We start from the raw sequence: 27027 nt of genomic DNA, 5'->3' as shown, positions 1-27027 counted from the left end.
CACTTCTGTGCTATGGGGCAGCATCACGAGAGAGGAGGAGGAGGAGGAGGAGGAGGAGGAGGAGGAGGCCGGTGAAGCCGCCGGGCTGCCAAGAGCAGCCCACATCAGGGCTGCGTTTCGCTGCCCGCCTGCTGTGCTGATGAGATGCACCAGCAGCATCCCGAGCGGTCTCTCCCAGGCCCGGGGACGGCGGCGCGGGGCTGTGGTTCACATGGCAGGGAGGGCGGCTAAGCCGTTCTTGGGAGCGGGCACAGTCTGTGTGGTCCCCGCTCTCCCTTCTGCTGGAAAAGTACAGTGAGTCCGCCGGGCGCGCAGGAACCGATATTACCCGGCACCAACCCGCGCGCATCCCAATGAGGGGGGAGGGGCTGACGGACACGCCGCTCTGTAAATACTTCTTTATTAAGACATAAATAGAGAGCTGAACAGGAAAGGAGCAATGACAGGGTAAACCTTGCCAGTACTGATCTGTACGGATGATCTTACGATGCTTGAACATCTGGTTCTGCTGCTGGCTTCCATAAAATCATCTTTAAAACCTACTCGGGTTATATCTCCATCAGCTGTTCGGTGCCCACAATGACTTCATTAACATGTTTGGCTGAAAAGAGAGAGGGAGGAAAAGAAGAGGAATTGAGTTTTGCAGGAGTGTTACAGACCTTGCATTTTTCAAATCTGCAGCTTTAAAACAAATGAGAATAGCAGATTCTGAGGAATTCAAACACGGATTTGCCGCCTTTCTTTGGACTCCAGTATCCCACAGTACCCCACACACATGCCAAAAGCCTAAACAACTGACTAAACATCAGGAGGTTTCTCTAATGAGAGTTTTCACATATATATGTCACTAATAAACAAGAGAGGCCCAAAGGAAGTGACAGCTGCTGCTGCTGCTGACAGGTGTACACCTAGGCTGAGGCATTGATGCCCAGCATGGAGATCTGACATAAAATTAAAGATCAGTAATCCACCCTGGCCCTAAAGAGTGCTGTGTGCCCTCAAACTGCATGGAGGATGAGGAGGAGAGGGTCTGTTCAGCATCAGGAGGCCATCACCGAGGCAGCATGAGGTCTTCCCAGCAACCTCAACTCAACTCTGGCAGTTTAAAAAAAAAAAAAAACAAAAAAAAACATCTCCTTCCTGGATTGAGCTCTGGATGGAGCCTCTCCAAAAGTATTCACGTGAAGCAAGGGTGCTGAGCACAGTTATAATCTCCAAGGGTAGCTCTCCTCAAAATCCCATGGAGCAAATTTGTTGGAGGGGCAGTTTCTACAGGGTCACTCCTTTGCCTGTTCCCAGGAGCTCTGCACAGCCCCAATGGACCCATTAATGTGCCAGCCCTGCCCCAGCACTGTTAATGCACTGTACTGAAAGAGCCTTCCCTTTAAAATGCAAAAGCAGCTTGTCAGGGAAGGACTGCAAATAAGGGATCTAAAGCCAAAATAATAAAAACATGCAACTGAAAGCCTAAAAACCCCCAGCATGCAGCCGCAGAGCTGACACAAAGCTGGTGTGCTCAAAGTGGGTGTCCTGGGGGTACTGTAGGGGGTGGGTGAATCGAAATTGCTCTTTGGGAGCTGGACACCTAAGCAGGTGGAGCTCAGGTGGTTTGACCCATGCCCTGAGGCTCCCCATCTCCCTTGCTGCATGCCGGGAATAACAATTGGCTCTGGAGGCTGGGAGAAAGCATCAAGGCCTGTGAGGTCTTGGGATATACTGCTGGAGGCTGTGCTGTCTCCCACACCTTACCTAGCAGTAGGGGTGGATAGCCAAAGATGATGGAAATAACCAGTTGTGTTTTATTTACCCACCTAAAACTCCTCCCCTCAGGGGAGCAGATTTTGCAAGACTGCGGCAAAACAACAAACATGCCACCTTCGGCTAAATGAAGAAATTTCTGGCAATCCCCAAAGTGGCTGGGCCAACAGGATGCTTCTTTTGGTTTGGAATTCAAGACATTACTTTGCACCATGCCAACTATTGCTCCAGAAAAGGTCTGATCAAAACCTGCTCTATAAACTTCAAGAAGTTGTGGACTGTGGTAAGATAATTTTTCACTACAATCCCAAGGCCACAGTCATATGGATCCTGCTGTCTTCTCAGCGTGGGGGACTGAGCTGGGTTAGCCAAACAACCGCCTTTCGGTGACCCTTCATGAAAGGAAAAATAAGGACATCAAGAAGCTGCTTCTCACTTTCATCATCAGATCAAGTCCTTTAGTGACAACCGATAATTCCGGAGCCTCATGCTAACCTCTTGGAGCTCAAAGCTGCAATGTGGAGCCCAATCTCCAGCACTTTGGGCAGAACGAGCAGACGTGGATGCAGTGCTCAGGAAAATGAGGGGCTGACTGTACAAGTGCCAGGTGCAAGCGTGATGTAGGTAGCACCACACAACTTCTCCAGCACAGCTCTGCCAATAGCCCCCAGTCGAGCCTTCGGCAGCTCTCTCCGCCTGTCCTGGACCCCACACAGCTTTGCCAAGGTGCTTCAAATCCAACCTGCAGCACTTCTTGCTCTAACATTCCTCAGCCTCAACAACGTTCCCAATATATATCAAACAGGCCCTGTAGCAACTCCTGTGACTCCATTCCTGAACATCCTCCAAGCAGACTACCTCTCATGTTGATTTCTATGATGTGAATAAGACCCTGGCTACCATCCAGTAAGAGTAATTACGTTATGCCTCTGCAGATAAAACTTGCCTTCATCTAGGCTTATAAAGAGCCATGTCAATTTGTGGCTCTATATATAGGTTATCTGTAGCAATACTTTTTAATAAGGAACTTCTTGCTTCATTTCAGACAGCATCCTGCACTACCCTGAACATGTGGAGCTGGGACGGGCCCTGTCACATACTTTGTTGCAGAGCTGGTACAAACTGTTTGTATTTTTCACTGACAGGCTTGTTGCTGCCTTATGCATTTCACACCCGATGAGTTCAAAATACTTGAGAGTGGATAAATAAGAGCATTCCTGTTTTACAGGTAGGGAAACGGAGGCAGCAGTGAGTTTAGGCGAGTTTGAGTAGCCAAAGCTACATGGGCAATCAGAGCACGCTCTCCCTCATCTCCCATCCCTCCGCCTGTTTCAGAATTGCTCTGGTTGGAAGAGACCTTCAGGATCATCAAGTTCAACCATTAATGTAGCACTGCCAGGTCACCACTAAACCATGTCTCATCTGTGTGGCCCCGATTCCCCAAAGTGGGCACACACAGCCTCCCTGGTTTGTCAGTGCTACCTCAGAAACTCGCATGAAATCACCAAACTCATCTCTCCTTGTACAGGCTAAAGGAAAACACATGAATGTGCCTGCCTCAAATCCCCAAGAAAGTTTTTAAGCGATAAAGGGAATGGTTTTGCTAGAAACAAAGCCTGATTCCGCACCCTGAGGGGATGCGATAGGCAGATAAGGATTCACCCTGCTTCCCTCTTCCTTTCCCAAAGCCCTCCTTGTGGAGGGAAGGGAATTCAGACTCCACTGTCTGTGCCAGAGAGCTGAGCTGCGGATAGTGTTTCATTATCAGCCATGGCTGCCAGTTGCCAGTGGCTCTGGCTGGTACCAGCAAGCTCAGTTCATGCAGAAACTCTGCCTGAAACTCTGGGGGAGGAGGAAGTACCTCACATGCTTAGCTGCTCAGCTCCCTTCTCCCTGCCCAGCTCCCCATTAGGGATTTCTTACCAGGCTGCCTTTTATCTGACACTGGCAGGGTTACAGATGCATTCAGCCCACAGAGAAAGAAGCGGGATTAGAGAAAGGACTTTCAGACAGCCTTAGAGTTGGACTGTGCAACCTTAAATCATGTTCAACTAGATCTTCTCAGATTGGGAGCACCTGGTGCTAAGGAAACCCCGAGATGATCAACACATCCAACCTCCTGATTAGCACTTTGCTTCAACTTTGCTGATGCAGCCCAGCCTGAAGTCGGCCTGGGTGCTCGAACCGGGCGTCCACAGAGGTTTTACTGCGCGTAAATCAAAAACCCGTCACACGTTATAGATGCGTTCCTGCTTTGGAAGACATTTGTTTACACATACTGTACACTAGCCCCTTAAGCGCATACGCACAAGGCAAGAAGAGCTAGAGAGCAGCTTTTGGTGCTTGGCTAAAACCAAACTGCAATGCAAATAAACAGAGAGGCGGAAATGACTGTGCGGCCCAGCAGAAACCCACCCCACCGGCGGGCCGGGGACCCAGCGCTCCCCAGCCTTCCTGGCAGGTTCCTGCCAGGCCGCTCACAGAAAGGGGATGCCGGAGCATTCCTTTAAAAGCCATGTGAAAGCATCTCCTTGTTGTTTGCTCAATTAGCCCCAGACAGATTGCTGTTGCTGCTGCTGGTGGCAACGCGGGGTTGTAAAGGAGGAGGGGAAGGAGGGGAAAGGGAGGGAAAAAAAAAAAGAGAGAGAGGGGAAAAAAAAAAGGGTTAGGGCCTAGGCCCAGGACCACCACGAAGTTCCAGCCCTCAGGGGCTCCAGAAAACGTTCAGTTTACTCACTCAATTACATACACTGTTTTATAAACCCTTTAAAATAAAATAGAAAACAGTCCCTGGCACAGAATTACTGCTCTATTATACAGCAGTGATGAAAGCCACTGCTGTGTATTTGCTCTCTTTAAAGCAAGAGATAGTTTAACTTAAAAAACCAGGCGGGGGGGAGGGGTGGCTGCAGAAACGCATGCACGAAAACACGCTGTGGGTGGTTCCTACCACATTCACCCAGGACAGAAAGGATCAGAGAGTGGGAGAGAAGAGCAACTTGTCTCTGCAGTGATGGTTGGCCCTGGAAAAGCAGCCAGGCTGGGGGGGAGAGGAACTGAAGGGGCTTAAGGGGATGGGAAGCAGCTGAAGCTTGACTTTGGGAGGCTGGAGGGTGTTTTAAATTACATGTAGAGATAAAGAAGGGAAGCAGGTGATGGGGGCTGATCTGTTTGTGTTTACAGAGCAGTGGGGTTTTCCAGTTGAGGCCTGCTCTCTCCCCAGCCAGGCTTTACTTACTGGCTCACCGGACATCAGGGGTGACGGTGCTGTGGGCCCAAAGGCTGGGAGTGTCTCACAGATCTCTCTCAAATGCCATGTCAGCCCTGCTGCATGGCTGTCGGCTGAGCCCGCTGGTCCCTGGGAGCTGGGTGCCCCTGCTGCTCCCAGGAGTGAGACGTCCAGCTCACCCTGGGGGCACTGGGAACAGGGCTGGCAATAGCTTCAGGCAGATCCGCTCTGGCCTGCAGCTGGGGCCTCCAGCCCATGGAACAGGCGGGCAAGTAGGGATCATCCCCAGCAACAACCAGTGCACAGTGCCAGTGCTCACCTGGTTCAGCTGAGGCTTTTCTCATAGGTCAACCAGTATGAACCCCTTTGCCCACAAACCCATCTGGGGAATAGATGAGTCTAAAGTAAAGGCAACACTGAATTCAGTGTCTGAACAGAGATGAATTTACTCTGGTGCAGAGCAGATGGATGGAGGAGTGAAGGAACTTGTAAGAGAGGTGTATGGGAAAGTGTCAGTCAGGGTCTTAGGAGAAAGGTTAGTCAAGGGAAAAGGAAACCAAGAGCTGGGGATGTGCCTAAGATAGCAAGCTCCTTGGGGAGGGGAACACGCTTGGAGTCTTAGTATTCTGGGGCAGTATTCTGCGTCAATGTGCTCCCGTGGGGTATCACCACCTCACAGCAAACGCAAGCAGGGATCTCAAAAACGTCAGTCTGAAAGACTCTGTCCCACACTTCCTGCAAAGAAGGTGGAGATGCCATATTTGCTTGGACACTGCTGCCCACTACACTGGATGCAAGTAGAGGTCCCTTTCCTTTCTCGGCATCCACTGGGGTGTTCTCACCAGGTCTTTCACATGGCTGAGCACTAGCAGAGCACAAGTGGCTATTTTTTAAAGTGTGGAGCACATAAAAGTATTTCCACAAGGTTATGAACTGCTGCCGTGTGAGTGGACTTCACATTCAATATGCTGCTAATGTGGCAGCTCGTTTAACCCGCTCACTCGGGAAGCTTGAACTTCTCTGGCTGGGAATAACAGTGTGCACAAGTGTGACAGTCCCCAGTGGCAGCAGAGAGGACAAAGCAGCTCTGGATGGATATTCTAGGGAAGTTTTATGCCACTACTGAGGCCAGAACTCATAAACCATTTTTATACAACTTGGAATAGGGCTTATTAGGATCAGTTAGAAATGTAGTCACTGCAGAGTCACTGAAACAAAAATGACAACTATTTAAAAGATGCCTGCTCTAACTGCCAACTAATATCTTTGTCAGGGATACTCAGTAGTTATGCTAATTCAGGGAACAAATCATAGGTCCTTTCAGTTTTGCTATGAATTTCCACCATTCCTACATCATCTCCAGCTCATCTTGCACCCCAGCGCACAATATACGTGTGCACTGTTTAGTCTGTGTCTGTTCTTCGTGAGCCTTCATAACTCCCATCTGTACTACAGCATGCTTTCTGATCCCGACCTTGTGTCATGCTAAGTGTTCTCAGTTCCTGAAGACTTCACCAGGAGGTAACGAGCATCTTGCAAGAGCAGATGCTTGCCCCTACTTGAATGCAGCAAAGGCATCAGAAAGTCCCCCAGTTCCTTCCTGTCCCTACCCTGCTACATCTTGGCTGGGGTGACACATCCTAACAAGCAGTCACCCATTCATTTGTGGAGGTTTCATAAATTGTACCTGCCTTCAGAGGATGACATTAGAGAAAAATGCACTCTTTGGCCCCCACTAAAATAAAACAATCTTACTCTGTTTCACTGAGAAGTCCTAGGACTCCAGGCTTGGAACAGGAATTGGAAAATGATCGGAAACGGGAGCCAGCCCTGGATATGTGCCTTTTTCTGTTCTTGTGAGAAACCACACAGTTTTGGCTATGCGATAAGCCTCTGGAAAAAAAAATCTCAGTTTGCACATGTTCTCAGGAGAGACTGAGTCTGCAGTGAGCACTCTCGACCACGGAAGCGCAGGAGGAAGGCAGAGCTTCCTCCACGCTTGCGCCCCTGCTCTATGGGCTAGGGCAGCACCGTGCCCGGAACCGCCTCCCGCCTGCGCCCAGGGTGGTCCCGCCCGGGCAAGGCGGCGCCACGCCGGGGGACGCAGTCCGACTGCACTCGAAGCCGTCAGGGGGCGAGTGCTGGGTAGGAAATGCAGCATCGGACTGCCAGGCAAGGGGACTGGAAATAGCAGGTATGGTCAGACCAGAGCAGGAGTCAGGCGGGTGTCTGGGAATGAGCCAGTAAGAGAAAACCAAGAATCTCCATGGGAGAAAGGCTAGAGGAAAATCCAAAGAGCAGGCTAGGAATGGGATGAGCCTGGTCCAGGGACAAAGCCATAGCGGGCAGCTGGGAAGCAGCAGTAATGCTCAGGCAGGACAGGGGTGATGTAATTTGGGCCCAATGGCTGATGCTGGGGGCATGAGCAATAAAGACTACAGTAACTAGAGCCTTCTCCTCCCAGCACCAGGAGCGAGCCTCAGGGCTGCTGGTGACCATGGGCATCCATGAAACCTTGGGGCAAAGAGTTTCTCTTCTTCCACGGCAGATACAGCTTCCCTTGAGGAAGATGACCTGCTACTATCAGTCCCCATCAGCTGAAGCAGCAGAAAGCTGTACAATGGAGTTCAAGTTTCTGACACTGCTAATGATCCAAGGGCCAGTATCATCCTGTAAAACATTTCTTTTATTTTCTTCAGTGGACTGAACCTCCTAAACATTTACAAAGAAAATGCTAAGGCTAAAATGTCAACTCTCTAATAGCTAGATCTAACATGCAACTTCAGCACTTAAACTGGACAGTCTAGATGAATGGGCAGGTGATCAGAATCTTGCTGTCTCTCAGGTCTCTGTAAGACAGGAGGAAAACTCAACCATTTTCATACTGAGGAGGCACAAATGAGGTTGTTAACTGTTGTGAAGCATTAAGATGACAAATGTTGCAGGAAGGCCACGGACAGGAAGCACCTTGTCCCTTGCATAGTGTACAGTAACTTAGACTTCAGATACAAACTGAAAAAAGACAGGAAGATGAGGAATGTGGAAAACCCCTGCATTCAGCAAGCACTACTCATTCTGGGTGTTAACTGTGTCAGGGCACCAAGGAAAATAAAATTATATGGTGGTATAAAAACTGCAAAGGAACAAGCACAGAGAAGTCTTAGTACACAGCTTGATCACAGAGGTAATGGTACTAAGTATGTACCAGGATACCAAGCTAAGATTACATCAGCATCCTGGCTGCTGGTGTTTTTTCCCTTTCTGAACACATGCTTTGTGGCAAAAACACTGCTGTAATGCACTTTTTGGGTGTGCAATGACTCAAGCTGTCCCCAAATGACACTGGCGCCTTAATATCCGATGCGCATAAAACATTCCTGCTTCAGTGGCAGCAGAGATGAAGGCAAGGGATATGTGGTGAGTTCTGTAACAAATTTGCTAGTTCTGTCCCACATGTTTGTCTTTACCATCTCTGTTCTTGGTGCTGCTCTGAAGAAAGGTTAGGCCACCTTGCTGTATATGCTTCTTCCTGGCTAACCTATGCAGATGTATAATGTACTCCTTGCCAAATCTGGCCTAGAGACTCCTTTAGGAATTGATCTCACTTACTCAAGGAGTCAGATGAGCCCCAGACAGGCCCATCACCAGCACTCCCTCTCAATAGTCCTATTTCAATGAGTGCATGCTGCTTTTGAGCTTCTCTTTAAAAATAGACTCATCAAAAAGGTTGGAGCATGATCCTAATAGCTGCCTTCAAAAGAGTGATTGAATACTCTGTGCAATTAAGTTCTTTCAGAACTGCTGCCTGCCATTTCCTACCCTTTTAATAATTACCTCCTTTTTCTTAGGTACCAGCATGTTTTTCAAACTGCTACCTGTGTGAGGTAGCTTTCAGAAAGCCCATCTGTTAATCCTCTACTAGCAAATTCATTAAATTATAGTATCAAAGAGAAGGAAAGTGGATGCTTCCTAAGCATGGTAATAAAAGCAGTAGGAAGAGAATAGCATGACTCTCAGGAGGCATGGCTTGCAAATCCAGAAGTTTAACAAAACTCCATACCTTGACTTTAAGAGGCACTTAAAAGTTCCATCTCTGGCCGGTGCTGTGATACAGCAGAAGTCAACACAGGACTGGGATGTCATTGCTGAGTTATCTGCCCACCCCTGTGTCTCTAATTGTCCTTTCAGGTTGAAAGCAATAGGCTGTATTTGATCTATCCAGTAACCAGTGTTGGAGTGTTCCCTCTATTTAGGTGTCCAGAGCTTTGCCAAGCCCATTATTAAGTGATGAGGTCTCCCACCATATCCCCAGGGAGATTATCCCACAACCTACTAGACCACATCATTAGCAACATGTTCCAGATAGCCAACCTAATTTGTGTTTAATTCAATCCCATTACTCCCAGATGTACTATTTGGACCACCCTAAATATGCCCATATTCTTCCCCAGAAGGAAAGGGATCAGAGCTGGATTGAGTTACATTTGGCTGTCATTTGTGGTAGCTGTTCTCCTGCCATCCTCCTTGCATGGGACTGGAGTTCACTTTATGAAAGGAGGTCAGTGCCCCACTGGCTCAAAGAGCTCTTGTACCCTGAGCCACCTGGGCAGTGTGGCCAGGACTCATACGGCTGAGCGGGGAGCTCACAGCCAGCTCTGCAGCAAAGTCAACTGTGGGATTTGCTTGGGGCTGGGTAGGATGATTCAGGGCTGTTTCCACTTTATGATGCTTTGGAATATGGGACTGCTGTATTTTTATTTTTTTAAAGCTTCTGGGAAGGTGTATGCAGCTTTGCTGAGGAGGTTTCTAACATGTAACTCCCAGGCTAGGGTCAACAGCCAGCTGCTACTGCTTACGTCTGCTGAAGTGTGATCAGCTTGCAACAAAAGGTGGCTCCAACCCAAGAGAACCAGGATTTTTTCTAACCTGGCCATGCAGGCTCGCATTTGAAGAAGGAAAAGTTACCAAACAGAACAACACAGCCAAAGTCTTGATGAAAGGGGGAATATGGAAACAGACTTACAGGGCCACAGTAAGAGCTTGGCATGAGATACAGGAAGTCTTGGGCAGGGGAAAGGAAGTCACGGCATGCTTTCACAGCAAAAAAGAGAGGGCCCAGTTTACCACGGGACCAGCCAAGGTCAGAAGAGACATGCTGGGCTGGAAAGACTCCACGGTTCAGGAAATAAGTCATGAACTTTGCAGACAGATCCCAGACCACCGAGGAGAACCTGACCCCCAGCCCAAAGAAATTCCAGAATGGTTAGGAAACTGAGGCAGGGAAATGAACTGAGGCTTTATTTTTTCTTGCTCAGCATAATGGTGTATTCATAATCTACCTGGATATGTCTTTGCTAATGTCAATCATACATTTCTGAACAGTTTAACAGACTCATTAAGAAGTAGGTCTAAGCTTTGGAGAGGTGAGCAGTGGACTCTACAAGAACAGGCAAATGAACCACGGGTTACAGCTCCATTAGTCCCCCTTCAATTATATCTATAGACCCTAAAAAATATTCAGACAAGGATGACAAAAACAATCAACAAGAAAGAATGGTTTCCATACGAAAACCAACCAGACTGGGTTCTGTACCCCTGAAGAGACTACTGAGACAGATGTTGGCAAGGTCAAAGTGTGATATTTCTGCTTGATATAATGTACTAAAGAAATCAAACAGATTCCCATTTCCTAAAACATTAGCTAAAACTACACCTCGGCCCCTTGTAGCTCATGCTGCAGGTTAACATCCCAATGTGACCTCATTCAGCTCTCCTAGTGATTCATGAAGGTGTATAGAAACTGCATTTAGGGACACGGTTTAGTGGTGGACTAAACAAGTGTTGGGTTCCTGGCTGGACTTCATGATCTTGAGGGTCTTTTCCAACCTAAATTATTCTATGACTCTATGCACAGGGGAGAACACAGATGGAGCATCACAAATAGTGCAAATCTTCAGTGATAAGGAGGGGGTAATAAACACTGCAAGGGCCACTAATTCAGACTGATGTGACAAAGTCATGAGTAGGCAAAACTCTGCTATACAGGGACCAAGACCACAGTGCACAGAACACTCACTGGGTGTTTGCTACAGTATCAAAGACTTGAAACTGCAAGGTCCATATTTTGTTTTCCTGAGTCTTTGAGTTCAATGTAAAGGAAAATGTATTATATGCATAGCTGACAATAGGCTACGCTATACTACGGTAAGTGCAAACCCTGCTCCGTATCAGGACACTTTGAGCTGGGAACCCACCCATAAAGACAAAGAGAGCAATCAAATCCTGATCTGACTAAGTAACTTCACATGGAGCCTGCAAAGGAGCTCACTTTTGTCCTCAATCCACACCCCAGAGCAGGGATCTGCCAAACCCCAACTATAAATATTCATTAAAAAGCCCTCTGCTTAGGATGCAGTCACTGAGACAGCCATTTCCTGCCCATTATCTCCTAGGGCAGGAAATCAACAGTTCCACTCGGGCGGTTACCACCGGGCTGAGCCCACACCACGCACACTTCCACTGGATGGCTTAACTCTGCCCAAGTGAAAGCCACGCAGCTGTAACCTCGCTGAGGCTCCAAAACAGCATTTCATAGCAGTAAAGCAGATCTGAATGTAGCTGCCCTTGTATTTAGTACTGAGCACAGCAGCTCCTAGCACAATATTCCACCTCGAGGTTTTGCTTGGAGCAAGGTGAATAAGAGCACAAGGGCCCTGTGGGCTGGAAGCATCTACAAAGAGAGGGATGTCTGTGATGGGTAATTTGACTGCATCACCACTGACACTGACCAAGATTACTAGTCAAATTAACGGCTCCTTCTGCCGAGGACAACTTCAGGCTGATCTAATTGTGGTCTCTGGGAAAAGGCTGTCTCAGCACCCAATCTTGTTCTTTATAACAACAACAACAGAGTCTTTCTGCCAACTTCAGAGGAGCAAGTCCCTCTACAATTCTTATGCCAAGGAGCTGTACTTTCCATGAAAAACAAATCCTAATATTATAGGACACCACACTGTAGAACTGCCACTGTTTACTGGCACTTCATGAAGGAGCAAAATCTCGAGGAAGACATTCTGAGAATGACTACAAATGCACTGTAAATACAGCTCCTCTACTTACCTTTGGTTTCCAGCCTCTGATCGCTTCCAATCAAACAGTCTTTGATGTCTGCACCCTTCTCTATCACGGCATTATGACAAATAACACTGCCCTGAAGACAGCACCTACAACATAAACACAAAGCAAAGCAAGAAAGTAATTTAAAATGACAGGTACGAACCAAAGGTATCCACCAGAATATCTAATGAGCCCTAAGTAGGTTCAGTTCTGGTCATTTCTCAAAAACTCCACTATTACTCTCTTGATCTTCACACCCAGTTGCTGGAAAAACTGAAATGCCAGCTGTCAGAATAGCTTTGCAAAAAAAGGGTTTCCAGTTTTACCTCCTGTTAGAACAGCTTTGCTCTACATTTCCTTAACAGAATAAATACTGCCAGAGGACTTCATAGATATGACCCTGGCCTGGGATTTGGGCCCTGGATCAAGTCTCATATTTTCCACAGACAGTCTGGGTAACTGTAGGGATGACTTCCCTGCTCAGCTCCCCAGTTAAAAAGAGTGAATTCTGTTGAGAAGTTTAATAGCTGCCAGCTTTCCAGGCACTAGGAAGGGTGGTGAGTACGGGCAGATCAATACCTCAGCTGGCTGGCTTTGTTCATGTTACGTTCAAGAACCCAAACATGATTACTCTCCAGTACTAAATCAATGAAACCCACACTGGATCTGCTCTGTCTGCTTTGGATATCTTCACAGTCATGAAGCCTCTGACATCACAAAGTCTGAAATGCTACATGGGATGGAACTTTAGCAAAAGTCACCTTCTTCCAAAATGTATTTGAATCTGTGAAAACCAGCTTTCAAATCTGATCTGATTGTCTAGATAGGAAAGAAGTTCCGAGTCCAAGTGCTGGCTTTGTAAATCCTCTGCTAAGAGATGATAAGTGAGTCACTGCATTGGGCTGAGCCCCTCCATGCAGTAAAATGGAAGTTGTGAATCTTTACTAGTATCCACGATGTGGCCCAAAATGCTGTTCAGTTCACTCAGCATCATAAGCAGTGTTAAGTTGTATTACATGTAATTTCTTTCAAAGCTACAGAGAAAAGAGATAGGATGCAAACAACTTGTTTCCTTATTTTCACATGTGAAAGACAGGTAGAAATCACTGAAAGACAGAAAATTTGAAGGCACACAGCTAAGAAGGGTCTAAAAATACTAAGTCAAACACACATCAAAACCAGCTGCTTGGGAGAGAGTATAAGCAAGATATATAACCCCAAAGAGATGCAGGTCGTCTGCTCCCCCACATTAATCTGACTGTGAACCAGGGCATTTCATACCTTCTCCCCAGTATTTCTGCTAATATTAATTGCCATTATTGTGAGTATTCTTGCTACCCTCAGTCAAACAGCTGATCTCCATCTGAAGTTCTTGGCTTCACTGACTTTCTGCATGGCATGTTCCACAGTTTAATGACGTGCAGCCATTCCTCACCCCGATCACAGGCATCCCCACTACCCCTTGTGCTAGTGAAACACAACTGCATTGCACCATCAGGCTGGCTTGTGGCTAGAGTTGTTACCCTGGAGTCTGGACTAACAGCATAGATGGGTTTTGGTACCAGGTCAAAGCCCTAATTCTCAGTTCTGTATTAAATGGAGAGCTAGCGGGCTGTGGTCCTCAGGAGAAGAGAGAAACATCAATCTTTCCTCCAGACCACTGATTCTAAAATTAATTCCTACTGTTTTCCTGTTTGCACATCACTATTATCTCGCATACAGAATTTGCCATTAAACATATTACAATTCTGTTGCCTGTGTGAGTCAGAGCAGAAACCCTCTGCCCCAAAACCCAGCATGAGTTCTACAGGAGTAAAAGCAATAAAACTGGACCTGAGCCACAGTGGTTAGCAGTTACGACCCCCCTTGAACAGACTGTCCCTTCTGAACAATTATTCTTTTAACTCGCCTAAGCTCCCCCTCCTCTGACCTATAAGGAGGCAACATAAGCAATTAGGCTACAAGTAACCAGCTCAGGTTGCCTTGGCGAGGTTTTTACTAACGTGTTAATAAGATAAAAAGTGGCAAAGATACACAGCAGACCCCCGCCTGCCTTTGCTCTCACACTGTCACAATCTGCTTCCTTTCCAATAGCTTTGTGTGCCCGCACAGCATCTCCGGCCTCGTCTTGCGCAACAGTGGCCGCTGAGAGCCACAGCAGCTCTGCTCTGTGGCCCAGGCGGGGAACGAGCTGTGGAGAGAGGACTGCCCACCCCTGCCATCCCGGCCTGGCTTTCAACGGGAGCAGCGAAGGCGATGGGATTGAGATGGCTCCCATCCAAAACGCACACTCCAAAATTCCTCCTCCTCCATAGCTTCGAGCCAGTCACACGAGAGCTTTCCCCTGCTAACTCTTAGGTTCCCACCATCTATCGTTTCTTCTGAGCATGAGAGCAGCTGTGAATACACTACACCTCTCGGCATTATCCTCACGCAGGAGGGTATTACCCAACAGAGAGGGGATTTAAGCTGTTGGTCTGGGGTTCAGGCTGGAGCATACTGGATGTGTGTGCAGAGCCTACTTGGGGATAGTTTTTCAACTCCTGGAGGAAGAATAGCATTGTAACCAAGAAACCGTTGATGACATTAACATCAAAGATAAGGGGGGGTTCCTGCCAAACCCATTGTTGGGAGGGTCAGGCCAAGGAACCAAGATGAACTTGTCTGTGCCAGGTGCCCACAAACCAACCCTTCCCCAGTGCCAGGGTGAAACAAAACCCAAGAACTCTGCCACTCAAGAAGTTTCTTAAAACTTATAAACTCAACCAACTGCAGAAGTTTTAAAACCATACTCAACGCTCAGATTACCCCAGTCACACAAACCAGCAGCGAATCCGGCTTTTATTGCTCAAGTGGAACAAAATTTCAAGAGATAAAAAACACAATTTGTGGGTGTTCCCTTCACCCGCTGACAGATGTAACACAGCTATTTTGAAACCACTTGTAAATGCCTTTTTTTAAAAAAAAAGTATGTTATGAAGCCTGCCAAGAGAAGTATTTTGTGTGTTTATTTAATTTTTACTATTTCTTAAAGTTGAAGAGTAAGGAATAAACTTTTATTCTCTTACAGAGTAAGTACTACATCTCAGGATACTCTGCTGTATTATCCTTGACTAAACAGCCACCCTGGTTCCTGCCTTGCTTAACAATTAGGTGCTATTAGTCCTCAAAGGTGCTCCAACAGCACTCAGCTTCAGTGACATCGCTGTGTGCACGCATACGCGCACACTTGATGTACTGCTTTATAATGCAAACCATATTTATTTTTTTTTCCCCGAAAATGTAGTGTATTTTTAAACTTTTCAGCACGGTGAAAACGGATACCTTCTGACCTTAAAATCCAAAGAGCATGTTCAAACCCACAAGAGGAACTAATTTGGGGCATTTGATTTATGGCTGAAATTTCAATTTGAATTTGTTTTAAGTGCAATCACAAACTTAAAGTCTGGCAGCTGTATGTTTTTCAGAAAATAAATAAAAATATTCAGTATGCATCTGCATTCTAGAGAGAGCATTTTACAAGCCCAGTCCTGTAGTAGGAACAGATGTAGCTAAGACATTAATTTATTATACAGGTACAACGTGCAAATGGAAGCATATGAGAGTGAGTGTGCGTGTATGTCTGTGTTCGTGCACGCGTGCATCTTACAAGCCTGTATCTGAGAGACTGACTTTTTTTTTTTTTTTTTTTTAAAAGTGAGAGAACAAGGGCACAAGGAGTAGTGGCCAAGGAGGCATGGGGGGATTACAAGGATTTAGGTCTTTAAACTGCAGACCACCTAACAAGATCACTCTGAAATGCCACTAATTTCAGTTAAGGCCACAGACCTCCCTTCCTCTGCCCTCCGTCTCTCCCCCATTGTAAACAACTAATCCCAGCAGAAAACAACAGAGAGCAAAATGTACACACATTCTGCAACATTCCAGGTCCCTCTTTATCTTTTATTTATTTTTCTAAAAGGTCACCGCATGTATGGAGGGAGGGGGGAGGGGAAGAAAGCCAAAAAAACCTCAAGTCCATCTCTTGTGTGGGCTTGAAGGAAGCTGGGAGAAAGCAAAGTCCAAGAGCATACAATATGGAGCTTTTATAGCACAGCAATTCCTGGACTCAGCTTACTTCCCCCTCCCTCTATTTGTGGCAAAGTCACATAGCTTTAAACCAAAGGACAGGGTGGTCGATTACATCTGAAAGAAATGTAAAGAATTGAGAAAGAATTCCATCTCCTGTCGAAATTATAAATAAGGAAGTATTAGTCCCAGAGACAGGCTGATTTACACAGCCTCAGAACGGCTGACTTTCAGCCTGAGTATCAGTCTATAAATCAAACTCTTAAATCAAGTATGTCAATTGCTGCAGCACTGCAATACTTAGGAATAGCAAGGCACCTACCACTGAAAGCAGGAAGATTGCCAGAGGACTGAGGTGCTGTACCCTTCTTAATTTTCTTACACGTAAATCTGAGATCAAACATCCTTTGGGGGAACGGGAAATCAAAATACGCAGCGCTCAGCACACCGGGAGCAGGCTGCAGGAGTTTGAGACACAACCCCTAATTACAGGCTACCCGGTGATTATTTAGGACTCTGTGATTAAAGTGATGAACGCTCCTGGGAGAAAGGGGCTTAAGTAACTGAGGTCAAGACCTCAACTGCAGCTCTCGCCCTAGTTGTGCAAGCTTAGGAAGGTATGAATGTCACAGGTTTGCCTTACAGCAAATCTCCTCAAATGCCAATGGAAGTTATCCAGGTCTGCTAGTTTAATCCAATTGTGCCAAAACCCTGACATAATCTCTTTTGGGCAGCAAAGCAAATGAGGTGTCTAAAATGCAATACTTAAAACTATACACGCACAAGGAAGAAAGACCCTTGAGCACAAAGCTTAGGACAGCCAATTGATACTGCTCTGCCATGCCAAGAAGTTGGGTGTCTTGCTCCTCCAGATGAGCTACCAAAAGGAGAGACTGATTCAGGAGTTAAAAGCAAAGGGTGACGTGCCTCGGCAGCTACTTTGCTGACTGAGTGGCAACAGCTGTGGATTTCCCTGGGAGCAACATCCCTTTCTGCCACAACCGAGAAGATAACAGCCGCAGCAGGCACCTTGATAACACCAAGAGGTAGCACGGAGGCAGGCAGAACTCTAAAACCTACCAGCAACCCCTCAAGGAATCCTCTGTTAGCTAGCAAGTCGGTGGCTTGGACACACAGTCACAGGGGTAGGGCAAAAAGACCATGGGAGAACAGGGAAGAAGCAAAAACACTACCAGGAAACTCGAGAACCTGAAATGTTGCCCTCACCAAAACACTTTAAACACCAACACATTTTTACACCAACATGCTTTTACACACTTACAAGCCAACTCAGGGCACTGTGAATCTCATGTTATATACTCAAGTAAATACCAAAGACTACAATAGATGCCAGCAGTACGTGCTATAATTTATAGATACATTTCAAAGCAAGCATTCTTAAGTGAATTTGGGCTTTGATCTCCTCGGTTTCCCCTTGGGGGTAACAAAATCATTCTACCAACCCCCCTAAATTCTTCACCCGTCTCTGAGGGTGTTTTCACTAAGGAACTTGTTTCATGTCTCTTTTCTAGCCAAGCTCATCACTGTGGTATGGCTCCTTTACACTTCTTCCCCACACCCTAAACATTTTGCATTACATATTGCATATACTTGCCAGCACTCGTATTTTCCAGTGAAAGTTCAACTGACCTTAAAGGATTGCCTCTAACCTATCTTAATGTGTTTTATTAAGTGAAATTTAGGCTGCTGGTTGAGGTCGCCTGAAAGGTTGTGCCTCACCTCCAAAACTTCAGTTAATTCCAGCTGATCTTGGAGCAAACATTGGTGGCCTTTTATGTAGCTGCAAGCTTGGTTTTGCACACTTCAGCAAAAGTATGCTGCAAGGAGTTTTACAGCAGGAAAGCCCACACACAAGAAAACTGACCTCCCTCTGGATTCTCTTTTGCAGAGTGGGAGGATCTGCCCAATTTTACTGAGCTGATGCCTGGGGGAAAGTTATCAATGTCTATGTGAAGGTAAGAAACCAGAAAAATTATACATTCACTCCCATCTCAGGGTTTCCTTTACTTTCTCACTAGCTGGCACAGTCAGACTGCAGGGGGTAACAGGCACACACACAAAAAATGCACTTTCTTGGAGCTTTTTCAAGGGCACTTCTGGGTTGAGAGCGGTAGCCCTCCATAGGACATCATTGGTTAAATCAGATTCCCTATCACATGGGCTAGGTTGACAAGGAAAAGGATTTTATAAACGCCACCCTTACAACAGAGCCTGGCTTCTTCGAGCCAAGCTGAACTTACTCAGCTCCTCAGGACCTTACAGGTATGATTCTGGCACAGTGTGATAATTTCCCCTTTTTCCATACCCCAGTTGGGAAAGATTTTCAAGAGCACCAGAGACACTCGCACTCAGATTCCCACTGAAACCCAACAGCAATCAGTCGCTTGTGAAAAATCTCTTCAATTAGACCCATGTGGCTAGCAGAAGGCAGATACTTATTTATAGCTCTGAAGTCAGACATAACCCTGGCCACCTGAAGAAGCAGATCAGCAGAACAAGAGATGTTTTAAAATGCCACTTTTCAGAGCTGAACCACACTTTAAGTTCAACATTTGATGTATAAGATGTTTGGAAAATTGGGAAGTGCTCTCTGCACTATCAGGGAAACATCTGCATCCGAGATTAAAGAACAGGTGATTTATTTAAGACAGACTGATGTACCAGGAAGCTAGCCAGAAGAAACTTTTTTTGAGTAGCTGCTAGTAATAATGGTTCAGACATTCATAAGATAACAGGTACTATATGAGAAATATCCTAAATACATTAGATATAGTAGAATTTGACTTCAGTTGAAAGTAAATGAAAACTAGCCCTGCAAGTGGCTCAACTGCTTCCTGCTCACTGGTTTCCTAGTTTGCCCTCTCTTATTCAATTTATCTTCCTGAAAGCAAACTCTACTAGCCAGGGGTTGTCTTATTCAATATCTCATACAGCATGTGTATTGAATTACATAGCAGAATGAAAATTATGGTGCCTGACCAAAAACGTTTACCATTTAAAACCAAAAGGTGTGAAGAAAAGGACAGAACATAACTGATACATAATCAAGTGAAACAAGAGCCCTTTTTACAAGCAAGGACTATACCTAGCTTTCTTCACACATCCCCATTTATCCATAGCCATGATATGCTTTATGCATATATATACACTTCATCCATATAGTTAAGCTGACCACGTGCTTTTTCTGAATAAAGCTCTTACTTTTCATGTGCTTTCTGTGTTATCCATTCTAAACTCATTCTTCTTTCTAGGACTAGCATGGGGCAGGGGAGCAACTGGTGGTGTGAGACAGTGTCCAGAAGAAAACAGCTATCTTAAAAAACAGTTCAAGATACAAAATGTTTTGGAATATCAGCATAGACAGATCTTTATTTCCAGCTTTGCAAGCTATGGTGCTGGGAACAACTTCATCTCCTCATTCCTTTTCACAAGGGAATGTACTGTAAAATATATTTTACAATTTCAAGAAATGTTGCCTTGGCAATAGGATCATTCTTTTTTGCTGCCATTATCCAAGGAGAAAAAGACTACTTGTGCACTGAACCCCTATAAATGCTCAGTTTCATCCTGGTTTTAATTAGAACTTTCTTTAAACTGCTGACTGTTCCTACATCAGGTGCTGATTTGGCACTATTGAGGAAACAACCAATAAACTTCACAATCAATCTGCAGTTAGTAGTCAACCCAGCTCAGCTTGGTTGTTGTTTTCTTCTTTTGTACATTTTCTCATAGAAAGTAGCAATAAATTGGAGACACGTGGTAAAACAGAGTAGCCTTTAACCAGTCACATGTGGTTTCTCTCCAGTCCCCTCACTGAGTAACCTTAGAGCACCTGAGCCATCTACTTTCTCACAGGTAGCCTAAACACCTTTAACAAAATCCAATACATAACTTACCATCTCCATATGACTGAACAAGGAAGATGCTGGTTTTGGCTGATGTAACACTTTTGGTGCCAGTCCTTCCTCCACAAGGTACTTTAGTCCTTCATACAAATTTTTAATACAGCGTATTCTTTCCGCCCAGGGAGTCAGAACTCCCCAAGACTAACCACATCTCCCTCTGGATTGGCCTAACGTTCTCTCTATCTTCAATACTCACATCGCCCCCATGAAGCTTTCCTAACCCAAAGCTTTTTCACCTCCTCTGCGTTCCAAATTCCCTGATGCTGCAATGCTATACAGTTTGCTGCCATCATGTGCAGCCTAGCCCAAAACATATCTGCTTGTCTTTTTAACCCCTTCCCTTTCCAGAAGGTAACCTTAGCAGTGTGTGATATGGGGGATTTCATCAGTTCTTCTGGGGCAGTATGTCTTTATGGAGTTCCAACAACATGCTGTAAGCTTCACAAATACAAGCAGATGAAGTTCAGTAGTTCCTTCCCCTGCACACACACACGAGGCACCTCAGTCACATCTGCAGTCTCAGTCTTACGGTTCCTGAACCAAGACTGACTACTGCATCAGGCTATCTGGCAAGTGTCTGCTGCAAGCTCCTTTCCTTCTCCCACTGCTACTCCCAGTCTGAGATACAGCTCACGGAGTTCAATGGTGAGGAATCTTTTGAGACACTGCATCAATCTTGGGCTGTCTACATCTTGCTGTCACACCCTCCACAGCAGCCTATTTACTATGTCCATAAAGACATCATTTGAAGCAGAATGCTTTCTGTTATCGCCTTGAAAAAAGAAAAGCAGCAAAATACTTCATTTCAGAGACTAAATATGCCACAGAGCCCTATGGTACTGACTACCAGCATGTCAACAAGACCATTTACAGCACAGTTTACTGTGGACTTGATATTTATCTGGTCTTTTCATACATGCCTCCTCAACTAACCTCAGAGTAGTCCAAAGAACATTTTTTTTTTTTTTCACTACTCAGGGAAACTTTCATTTTCCACAACCAAGGAAGAAGGATATACTGTGCACAAGCCAAAATGGTCAAGCTTCTTTCAGTATGTGTATACACTGAGATAGTTTTACTAACAAACAAGATGTTTCAAAATCTTTATCTGCAGGGATGCAATAAAGGATTTAACGTGCTTTTCCTGTTAATATTACTTGTAATTCTCAGGGCACTTCAGCACAAGGTCCTGCATGACCAAAGTAATTAGACACTCTGGCTGCGAGAAGTTAACAAAATAAGTAAAATTACAAGACTGATAAAAATAAAGCAAATGTTTGGAAAAAAACCCAACCAAACAACCCAACAAATGAACTTCCAACTACCAAAACAAAAGCTAAAACAGGTATCTGAAAGTAAATTCATCCATCCATATCTAGGTCTCATTTCAAGAAAACCAAGTGTGCCTAAGTATACCAAAGGAAACACAGTTATCACACTCAGGTCAGCATAATTTGCTGTGTGATTGTCTGCAAGCCCCAACAGTCCACTAAACAGTCTACCCATCAAATCTGTATCTCTCCAATTTAGAGAAAAGGATGTTGTGGGGGACTGGGTCAAAGGCCTTACAGAAGTCCAGACTGATGACATCTGTAGCTCTTCCCTTGTCTGCTGATGTAGTCACTCCACCATAGAAGGCCGGTCTGTGGCTGGTCAGGCAGGACTTGCCCTTGGTGAAGCCATGCTGGCTGTCTTGAATCACCTCCCTGTACTCCATGTGCTTTAGTATAGCTTCTAGGAGGCTCTGTTCCATGATCTTCCCAGGCACAGAGATGAGGCTGACAGGCTCGTGGTTCCCAGGATCCTCCTTTCTAACCTATTTAAAAATGGGTGCAATGTTTCCCTTTTCCTAGTCACCAGGGACTTCATGTGACTGTCAGGACTTTCAAACATAACGGAGAGCGCTCTCGCAACTACACCAGGCAATTCCCTCCGAACGCGGGGATGCACCTCATTAGGTCCCACAGACTTACATTCAGGTTCCTCAGGTGGTCACAAATCTGATCTGTTACAATGGGAGGGGATGTTGTTCTCCCAGTCCTTGTCTTGCAGTCCATCCACTCAAGAGGTGTGGGAAGACAGATTGCCAGTGAAGACCGAGGCAAAAATGTTGTTGAGTACCTCAGCCTTCTCCTTGTCTGCTGTTACTCATTTGCCAGTCTTGCTCATCAGGACAATCTATGAAAGACAACCCTTTTCACTTGCAAATGGCACAAGGTCCCTACATGACCAGCTTCAGTCAGTCTGCTGGTGCTGGAGATTGCTCTTCTGCAAGCGAGCTGCAATGAAGGGCCTCCTGCACCAAAGGCAGGGAAATCCAGGGACTCTGCTGTGCTACACCACCTCTAATGCAAGCAGAGCAAACAGAAGGGGCAGCCCTAAGCTACTGTCGAGACTGAGGACATGTACAGCTACTGCGGGAGCAGGCGGACACACAAAGCTTTCAAGTGACCTACAATTTCAGCTTGATTAGTAGATTTTCTCCAACTATGTAACTCAGTGCAGCCATTTGTCACTGAGCTCTGGGGAGCCGTCCAGAGGGAAACAAGAACCCTTTCCCCGCTGCAGCCTGTCACCTGGGCAGGCAGCATCTCTCAGCACATGTGCTGTTGTATAAATTACATCCCTCCCAGCTTGGTCAAGTATGTCCATCACTCAGCACACATATAATCTTCACTATTTTATTGTCTCATTGATGGAAGAATTAGCTGCACAGTGGGAAACACATGAAGAAAGGACTACCAATTATTTTGCCAGTGTTAATAACTTCTTTAATCCCCTGTAATCTCTTCTAAGGGGGGATTCATACCTACTCAAGTAACCTCACAGGAGACATATGTAACGTAACAGAAGCCCTACAAACCAAGGAAAACAAAAACCTTGCTCCTTGTCCTCCAGAGTATTAAACACACCAGCCATCACTGGAGAACGAACGGATCATAATTTGCCATGGCACTGTCTGAGATAAGCCCAGTTCCTCAATCCATTCAGCTGGGAAGGTCATCAGTACCTAGGGCATAACATCTGTTTCTCCAGTAATGAGCCAACTGCAGCTAACAACAGGAACATAGTTTTGTTCTGAGCACCTTGCGGTGTTCCCATCTGCCCAGAAAGCATCTACTTATCTATTTCAGAAGCTGGTATCAAACATGATGAGACTGTTCAAAGCCTTTTTCTGGTTTGGAGATGTAATTTATGGATTCTGAAATTGCAAGAACTGGAGCACAGGATCCTCAAATTACATTACCGCATCAAGAAATAAAACATTTTCACATTTTGTTGTTGTTTTAGTGGAAATTTTTTTCCTATATTGACAGTCAACTGAAGCTGCCCAATCACATTTGCAGCTGAGATGGGTCAAGAAAAAATGAAAAAAAGGCGGCAAGATTCAACCCAGAGAAACTAGAAGTGATGGAAGTGATAAGTGAATTACTAAGGCAGTGCCATGTATAATCATGGCTCTTGATAAGCGAACTTAGAATGCAATTTTTGCATTTAGTTTTTCCCAGTCAATTTTCAGAAATGATCTTCCCCATCTTGCTTTCTTCTCTGGTTATCTAAACAGCTTTGTCTTTTCAATAATACATAACCTACTGTGTCAAGTTGGTATTATTGCAATGAACAGTGCTAGGACTAGCCTTCAGCAAACCACTAACCTTTGACAAGGGCATGATGTCCAAAACATTTTCTGAAGCAGATGATTAGATAAAGCCCAAATTATTTTGGAGACACTTGGGAGAAGAGATATTTGAAAGGAAAAATTGTTCTTTGTGGGCATTTTAAAGCAAAATCACAGATAATTTATTTACCTGTTGCAAATGGATCAATCAACGCATAGAAATCATCAGCATTTTAACAAAAATCTACCAGATTTAATCAAAGTCATGAAAGAGGTTCAAAATACATAGAAATTCTTCACTAAGTTATGAGTCTTCTTTCAACAAAGCTCAGCAGCCAGAGTATTTCTGTATCTCACTGCCCGTATATGTGTGACCTCATAACTTTCTAATGTTAAGATCTATCATGATGCAATAGGAAATATTTTAACAGCTCAGTATCTGTGCAGATTTACACAATATAAATTCCAGTATGCTTTGAAATAAAGGTCTGTGGTCTATAGTTCTGGCTGGAGAGGAATAATTATAAATTTGACTCCTAAGCATGGAGTGTCCAGTAACCATCAAAGAGCTAAAAGGGTTAAACCCCTGGGATTATAATTTTTTTTCTGCTCCATGGTGGCTACACTGTTTCCACTGAGAGTGACTAGGGATGACATTGTTTTCCAGAACTTCACAAAAATGTTACCCCAAAAGTTAGTTTACCCCTCTTATTTTTTTTTTTTAAAAAAAGGGAACACATCTTTGGGATGCTTGTGGAATTTTGTGGAACGCTTAAGATGACAGCTCTGAGCTTGATTTAGGATTTAGAACAGAATAATGCCATATACCAGTGCAGACAAACACAAGCTGATTTGGGACTCTTCATAAAAATAACTGTTTATACACTTAGTTGCCTCTGATTTAATGGTAGAGCTGCTCACTTTATATGCAAAACCATGCCATTATGACTGTGGCATCAATTCATTAACCAAAACGAGAGAAGATCTCATGATCAAACGAGAGAGGTTCTGGTACTTCTTATGACAGCAGTGCCTGCGATACGTCCCATACTGGATCCATTTGCGAGTGAACTGGAAACCAGCTATTTTCTATACTCAACCAAATTCTGATTTATGATGTGCTTGAAATTACTGTGGATTTCTATTAAAGACAAACACTTGGCAGTAAGGTACCATACTTACCTGTAATTTGCTTATGTAACAGTAGTATCCTCCACAGACCCCACATCCTTTGGGGTTTTCTGTTTTTCAGATAGACAACTTTTAGAGCCAACTTGGCATTTTTTAAGAGTTTGGCCTTTTTCCTGAGGTCCTATAAGCAAACCTCAAGCCATGAAGGAGCAGGGAATTTATACAGGCCTGCACAGACTCAATCAGCAGTTTCCTTTCCAATGACATCCACAGGAAGCCAGCATGTATGGAAAGATGGGGGCATGCAGACATTGACAATTACAGATAGGCCACTTTTCCCACATTTGGAAATGTATAGCTCAAGGCCACCTTCTTAGTTAGTGTCTTTAATGCATGGGAAACCTCTGCTAGCTTGCAGATTTTCTCTTTGAAAAGTTTATTAATTTAGTCTATTACTCAGTATATGCAACGGTAAAAGTAAAGCTGTAAGCTGACAAAGAAAAGGGACAAAGAAAATGACATTATAGGTGAAGCTGTAATGTTCAGAGGTGATAAATTTTCTGGTTGGTAAACGTACCACTTTAAAATATGCTTTGTGCCTCAAATATTTTAGGCATATTCACAGACCCAGACACTACAGTAAAGCTTGGAAGGATAACATACAGGTCTGTATGTGTGTGTATGAGTTATACAGACTCATACATCCACTTAACTTACTTACGCATTCTGAAGATGATATGATCTCCTCTAAAAGAAGAAATTTATGCTCCAAGACTGCTGCCCTCTCAGTAATTCATTTCACTTGTGCATTTGTAGCCTGTGTACAGTAGAGACTTATTTCTGACTCAGTCTTTAGAAACACACTCCCTGGTATCAACTGTTCTAGCTGAGGGTTGCTTACAGGACAAAAATTACTGACTTATAGTCTATCCAGAAAAAGAAAATGCAAATTTAAGGGTCCAAGATACAAAGAGGTGACATACCCTTCCTCAATTGTAACAGAATTCATGATGATGCAGTTTATTATCTTAACTTTGTCTTTTATGGTACACATGCTGCCGATGATGGAGTGTTTAATGGATGTCTTCTCCTCTACTTGTGTGGATGACCCAATGATGCTGTCTGACCCAACCTAGGGCAGAAAAGAACAGAAATTGCCAAAAGTACCTGGAGCTCTCTGACATATGTTCTCCATAACACCTCTTCCAAAATGCGTGTCTCAAGCACTCATCAACAAAGTGCACCCTGCTCTATCCTTGACAGACAAAAGACCTAGGGATTTGGGATCCAGCCCATAGGCAGGCAGTTGGACAGTCTTCCCAAACTCCGTTAGCTTGGTAAAACTCCATTAGCTCGTATGGCTCTGTAGGCCTCATGCAGTAAGGTAAGCATGGTAAGAATAATACTGCTGGTACTCACTGATTTCACTAAGGTTTGCCCAGTGAGACCTGTGAAAAGGAGGCTTGAAGCTGGTATTCAGCCAAAACACTTTAGCAGGAAGGAGAGCTAAATAACTGACTCCTTCTGAGTCTGCTGTCTTCTGGGAGGCAACCTGCTCAATTACCAAAAACAGCCCCTAGGGAACAAGAGACTACAGTGTCTGACTTGGGAGTAACACAGAATTTTACCAAACTTTTTTTAAAGACTGAGACTGAAAGGCAGGAACGCACAGGTGAGCTTAGGAGGAACCTGTGGGCTGTATCAACTACGTTGTAATTCCACACTTCAGAACACAGCTTCACTTCCAAAAGTGGGACTGAATTTTAGAAAGCAGTTCTTGAAGCAAAGGGCATACAGACTGTACTGAAAAAGAAGAGACTGGGAAAGGGAACACTTACCATGCCTCTGTCAGTGATCTGTGCAGACCCATGAACCAGTGGCTCTTCCAGACCCAGATTAAGCAACAGCTTGGGAACCTGGATGGAAAAACCCACGTCTCAAGTTAACATGACAATGCTGTACCACATTACATAAACAGCTCAAAGATGGCTTTTGTTTCCATTGCACTAATGCATCTACCATAAACATTTTAACTTAAGGGAAAAGGTAGGTTCCTGCATTTTAAATCTGCAACCAGATATGTGTGATTTATCATCCCCTTTTGTAAAGAAGACAGGTACACTTCCACTGCAGTACACTACGTACCTCCTCTCAACTCAGCTTCCCAACTGTAGAGAAGC

At 44.9% G+C, this 27027-nt stretch overlaps 1 protein-coding gene across 2 annotated transcripts in view; it reads right to left on the bottom strand.

Annotated features, from left to right (window-relative positions):
• Positions 1 to 385: 385 nt before the first annotated feature.
• The window catches only part of EIF2B3 (eukaryotic translation initiation factor 2B, subunit 3 gamma, 58kDa), a 100159-nt gene continuing 73517 nt past the window's right edge, over positions 386 to 27027 (bottom strand). Inside the window, exons 8-11 of one of the 2 annotated variants that reach the window (XM_008949877.1) lie at positions 26686 to 26763; positions 25831 to 25979; positions 12107 to 12210; positions 386 to 601 (exon numbers count right to left, since the gene is read on the bottom strand). In XM_008949877.1, coding sequence (XP_008948125.1) covers positions 549 to 601; positions 12107 to 12210; positions 25831 to 25979; positions 26686 to 26763 — 384 coding nt within the window. In that variant the 3' untranslated portion in view covers positions 386 to 548. Of the gene's footprint in view, positions 602 to 12098; positions 12211 to 25830; positions 25980 to 26685; positions 26764 to 27027 lie in introns of those variants that run through there. The other variant, XM_008949878.1, reaches the window with a different exon arrangement.

Source organism: Merops nubicus, unplaced genomic scaffold (genome assembly GCF_000691845.1).
Source record: "Merops nubicus isolate BGI_N331 unplaced genomic scaffold, ASM69184v1 scaffold10521, whole genome shotgun sequence".
Taxonomy (NCBI): Eukaryota; Metazoa; Chordata; class Aves; order Coraciiformes; family Meropidae; genus Merops; species Merops nubicus.
The sequence above is the reverse complement of the archived record's forward strand: the minus strand, read 5'-3'. Positions and strand labels throughout refer to the sequence as shown.